At 32.6% G+C, this 6214-nt stretch overlaps 1 protein-coding gene across 1 annotated transcript; it reads right to left on the bottom strand.

Annotated features, from left to right (window-relative positions):
• Positions 1 to 1576: 1576 nt before the first annotated feature.
• Positions 1577 to 3299, bottom strand: LOC134685099 (protein FAM124A-like). Its single transcript, XM_063544533.1, has one exon. The coding sequence runs from the start codon at positions 2797 to 2799 to the stop codon at positions 1678 to 1680; it is 1122 nt and encodes a 373-aa protein (XP_063400603.1). The 5' UTR covers positions 2800 to 3299; the 3' UTR covers positions 1577 to 1677.
• Between the last annotated feature and the right edge of the window lie 2915 nt (positions 3300 to 6214).

Raw genomic sequence — 6214 nt, 5'->3', positions numbered from 1 at the left:
ATTGAATTCGCATATTTAAATATGTTTTCAGGTGGGAAACTTTTAGCTTCGACTTTTGAAAAAATATATCAACTTACTTCCATTGAGAATTGCGATAGGAAACAAGAGATTGATACGTTTTAGCTTCAACCGTATAGGGGTGCTTTTTAAGTCATAAACATCTTAAACCAACAAAAAATAAAACATGCACTGTAAGTAGGAGACATGTATAAGAGATTGGACCAAGATAATGTTCCAAAATAACTTTCTTAAAATAGAAAACCTTTAATTTTTCTTAGTATTTAACTACATGTATACTGTAACAATCTTTTAAACACAATTTTATTGCATTATAGGCTATATAAAATGCACTTAGCTTTCAGCATTATTAAATTTATAAGTTTTTTTTCATTTTTTTATTGTGGTTTTATATATGTCCGGATTCTCGAGCAGCTTTGATGGAGTATGTTTTATTTTTATTGTATGTTCAAAGAGTACAATGTAAAATTAATCAGCTGTTAGATAAATCAAACGTTACAAAGACTTATATAGAAGTTTAAAGAACTTTTGATATATGCGAAATTCGTTTTACAACCACTTTACCAACCGTAATTAATTGAAAAGTTCCTGATAATTAAATCTACTTTTAACATTTTATACTTTAAATAACTGACTTTAGTGAGAAATTACATAACACTTTCAAAATACAAAAACGACAGTCAAAAAAAGAAAAAATATTTATTAGATTTATTAATTAAGATATTGCTTTCGTGTCTTATTTAGGTGTGTCAGAAAAGTTCCGAGTTTGTTGAGATTATTGTCAATAATTCCGAACGGCTAAATAAGCGAAAGGCTCACAATCATAAAGTAGATTCATATTATAAAAAGAAGATGTGGAATATCCAACAATGAGACAACTGTCCAAAAGAGGCAATATGACACAGGAATTAACAGCTATATAGGGTACCGTACGGCATTCATCATTGAACATAGCCTATACCATATATCCCCGAATTGACAAATGCAAAACAATGAAAACGAGAAAATAATGGCCTTATATGTACAATATAATGAACGGAAGAAGTTTATTTGATTGAAAGGGAGAGGAAATGAGGGAGACGGGGGAGGGGTAATTAAAATATCATAATATATATGTTAAACATACTTATGCTATGGTCTCATTACGTTTGGACTATTCTAAGCAGTTTACGTTTAGCTTTGCTCATCATTTAATATAATGAAACGATTTGAAAATAAACCGACAAAGTATTTTGACTTATGACCGGTTTAAAAATGTACCTATTTATACTGAACTTAAAAGATACCCGTGATTCCTATTTACATAAAATGTTTAAATAATTACTTACTAATCAGCAGGTGCGCGTATCATGTATCTTATTTATTCCATGTTATCCTTTTATTCTTTAGAAATATAGAGGTTAATCTATGAGTAAAAAAACAACCCAAATTGCAATACACCTTATAACACCTGGATCCCAGATAAAAATCGGATGGAAGAATAAAAATAGCGTACCTAATACCATTCACGCTCAGTGTGAATACAAAATAGGTTTTAAAGGTATGAGCAAACTAAAAATTCATTTTCTGGTTTATAATTTACTTGAAAAAGAGATGTTAATGTACTGACATTGCACACAATATTAGTTAATTCACAAAATAATCCTGATGATATACCCGTTAAAGGTACACAGATTCTTTAAAACATGACTGATATTTACAATGTGTTTTCTTATCGTCTCCGTCACTCTTTTGATTCTGATAAATGATTCGGCAAGCATCATTTGTTTGACTACGCACTTCACTTCTTTCAGTTCTATGAGAAGATTTATTCCCTGACAAACTTACATTATTAATGTTATAATGTAATTTTTTGTTATTTTCTGACACTTGTTGCTCTGCTTCACTAAACCACAAGTCACTGTCTGAAAACCTTCCGGAATCGTAACTGTCCGAGGAACTCCGATAAGTTTTATAATCCTCTAATATGTTCTTTACTGCAGACATTTCACTTAATCCAGGCGGAGTCTGTCTCTGTATAACCGGGTCCGTTTTGAGTTGTATTTTGTTTCCGTCTGGGTCACAGACATTGTATGTAATATCATCAAGTTGTGTGATAACACACTGCACTGAAGCTTTGATACTTTTCATACATTGTACTTTAAAGACTAGAATCACATTTTCAATAGGTACGGGGTCGATGTGTTTTGAGTATTTTAAAGCCAGCTGACAATCTAATCCTGGCTGTGTATACATTGGAAAGATACAAAATCCCGGTTTTGAACTTTCCATTTCAGCATTTGTGATAATGCGATAAAACTCCACCATTTCTTTGAATTTCCTCACATGAAGTAAGAATCTGAGGTGTTCGTTGCCACAGTGAATTGGACAAACTGACCAAAGCGGCATATCGTCTGCTAAACCATAAAACTCCTGACAACCAATAGTTCGATCGGGGGATATTTTGCTTTTTAATTCCATTTTATGATGCAGTTTCCACGGTCGTTTCTTTAAAACTGCCTTGAGTTCATCGTATGTTACGGCTCCACTTTCAGACAAAAACATCATAATGCTGAGTGCAGGAGTCTGCAGAATTTCATCGTCACTATTTTCATCATTGCATGTCATTTTTTCAGTGTTAATATGACTTCCTTCAGAGATCTGAAGTATCTGAAACGATGGATCTATCCATTTAGTCAGAGGCGATATAATCTTACATAGTACTTTCGACTTTCCCTTTGGTGCCATAATTCGGACTGTACAAGTATACGGATCGGCAAGATTGGCGTTTTCCATTGTCATACACGCAAATAAATTGTGAACAAACAACTCATTTAATGTTTAAGATCGGATAGATATTATCGTAAAAATTATTTTCACATTTTATCAGATTAAATTGCGTGTCACATAAATGTGGATGTAGCATTCCTTCTCTCCTGTGTAAAGAGTTAATTAATCCTAATAAGAAATTCCAATATTATCGTATGTTGCTAAAGAATCCAATTTCCTGGTAAATATAGTCAAGTTCTGTCGTTCGCTTGATTCAGGTAATTTCAGGTGATCAGCTTCTTAAATCATATTTTTTCTCGTTTATTGACACCAAACTCCACGTGTTATCCGTGTTAAAAATAAATGTATGAATGAAGTTAATGGTATTTTGTAGGTCTTTTGTAGAGATCCACCCCTATGTTCAGTAGCGTAAAATCTCTTCTATCTGATTGGATTAAAATTTGTTCATTTAAATCTGATTTATACTGGATACTAACACCATACTGTGATGTGTAAGTTCACAATATCCTATGATAGCTTTGGTAATAAAACCTGTTAAAAATTGACATTTTAACTATTTTATAATAAAAACCTCTCGCAACGATACGGATGGATGAATCTAAATTGGTAAATCAAAATAATCAACATTTAATATCTAGTACGGTTCCGTATGATTAGGAAATATATGTGGAATTTAAGAGAGCAATACATCACGGGTAAATTATACAAACGTAAAGGTTTTAAGAGATTTAATTGATTGAAATGCAATTTCTATGCTTGTTTGTATAGAAGTTTATATAACGGTGGAAGTATATATACAGGTGGTCGATGATGGATTACAATCAATAATACATCTGATGTAAACAACAACTAAGAAAGAAATAAGAATTATCAGCATACCCGTAAAAATATATAGACAATAACTGTTTAGTGTCTATATATATCAGCTGCATTTGTACGAGACTAAGAATCATCCTGTTTCGAGCCGAGTACACATACAGCTGATATTCAACGTCGCTTAAACGGTTATTGTCTTCATCATGGAATTAGTTTTGTAATAATTTTTTTCATCCCATCGTTGAATTTGTTTTTGAACGAAATCGACATGACTAAAACACGAACCGCGATAGGGACCCGACATTGAACTGTGACGTTATTTGACATTAACCTTTAGCTTGCAAAAGAAGCAGGATACCAGGAGACTATACGTCACGTCTAGTATGCATATATCGCTTCGTGTTAGCTGTACACTTGAATTGGTATAGTAAAAAGGTCGATTTCAGGATAAATGGAGATATTGAATCATTGGCAAAGATACAAATCAAAGACACAAACATAAAACGTCATCTAAACGTAATTTAATTCGAAATTATACGTACCAGTATTGCTGATTTGAAGCACATGGAAATGTCTCTACGTTAAACTAGAATTCCAATGCAGAACGAAAATGAAGAAACTTTTTATTTCAAACTTTACATTAGAAAATTGATTATAAAAATGTAACGCACGTCACGCGAGTCAAATAAGAAATTTACAGTCCACCAAAAACATTGACATAATACAAATGGGCTTATAACCCCTGTGAACAAAAAGGAAGAATAGAATGGAAAATTGAGGTGAAAATAGGATACTCCAGTATAATGAAACTGCTATTCCGACCTCACATATAATCTAGGCTCTTATTTCCGGGTAGTAGCCGATGTCCCTTGAGACATTTTACACTTGCCTTATAGTATCCAAATAACATAGGTCGTTGATTTTTACAAATCCAGACATTATAATCGTACTTTAGATGGATCCATATTGATTTTTTCAGTCAAATTAATATTGTATTAGATATTAAAGGAATATTAAGGGTTATTAATAATTCATACACAAAACTAAAAAATGCAGTTCAATAATGAATACATAAAGTTAGTCCGTTAGTCCTTGAATCTAATTTACCTAGTGGTATACATTTATTCACGAAGTCATTATCAAATTAATTAAAAATTAAAATCCTAATTTTCTCTTCACTGGGTTTTATAACTTACTCATACAAATCACCTGCTTAAAACTTATTTACATTTTCTGCATGTAAATCATGTATACATGGAGCTATTAATGTGCAACTACTGAGATATCATAACTTAAAAAGTCTAAATTATTAATAAATGACTTGCATGGTCCTCAGCATTCCCTGAATACATTACCTATTGAGTGTACATCAAAGTTAGAGTACGACTATAAGACATGTACTCGGTATCACACTTTCGAGAGTGTTACATTTTTTAAGCAGTTTCAGTGTAATATCAGAAATAAATTAATAAAAGTAAAAAATTTCGAAAAGTTTAAGCATCATTGCGTTGAAATGTCGAAAGCTTCGAGAATTTGACAGACGAGTTGTATATACATGTTAAAAGAGGGACGAACGATACCAGCGGGACAGTAAAACTCATAGATCAAAAATAAATTGACAACGCCAGGTTAAAAAAGAAAAAGACAAACAGACAAATAATAGTACACAAGACACAACATAGAAAACTAAAGACTAAGGTACACGAACCTCACCAAAAACAGTTTTAAATTACTTATAGAAAGCCTCCAACGGCATTACACTTGCAACAACATATTTGTAATGTCTGACACAACTGGATAGCAGATTGGCCAACTTTATTTCTAGGTCAAAATTAAAATGTGAAGGAATAATTATTATTGATAAATGTTTTGCAATTTTGTTAACAGAATAACAGAAACAACAACAAAACTTACATTTTCTGAAATTACTTACTTATTGCCCAGTATGCAATCGACATGTAGGGCAGCAACAAAGGTTCTTCATTTCTGTCTGTCTTTGGCCATCTTTTCTACTGTTCTCCGTGTATTATTCATAGTCTTCAGTTTTCCTTCTACAGTACGTCTCCATGTGTTCCTTCCTTCCTTCTGGAGTCCAATGTAGAGCTGTTCTAGTGATGGAACTTCTATCTCTTCTGATGACATGCCCAATACATTTCTTACGCCTTCTCATTAACATTGTACCCATGCTATCTTTATGACACTGTCTTAAAGGGTCTTCATTGGATATTTTGTTTGGCCAGACAATACGCGGAATTTTTTTCACTTTTGGTATGGACAATTAACAGTTTGTTTAGATCGACTTCTGTCATCCTCCAGCATTCAGATTCGTATAACAGAGTAGATAAAACACAACTCCTGTAGTGGTTTAAAGTTTGGTCTTCTTACTGTACTGTGATACATGGTTTAATGATCCGAAAATATGTCTGGCTTGGTTTAATCTGTTCATGATGTCATTTCCTGCATCGTTTCTTATTGTACTTCCTATGTAGGTATGTAATTGTTTCTGTGATGGTAAGATCTTTTCCATCTACTAGGATAGGAGCTGGGTTATTGATGTTAAGGGTCATGACTTCTGTTTTCGTTTGGCTAATTTTAAGTCCAACTTGACTGG

This window comes from Mytilus trossulus, chromosome 9 (assembly GCF_036588685.1).
Source record: "Mytilus trossulus isolate FHL-02 chromosome 9, PNRI_Mtr1.1.1.hap1, whole genome shotgun sequence".
Classification (NCBI taxonomy): domain Eukaryota; kingdom Metazoa; phylum Mollusca; class Bivalvia; order Mytilida; family Mytilidae; genus Mytilus; species Mytilus trossulus.
This window is presented reverse-complemented; position numbering and strand designations above follow the sequence as displayed.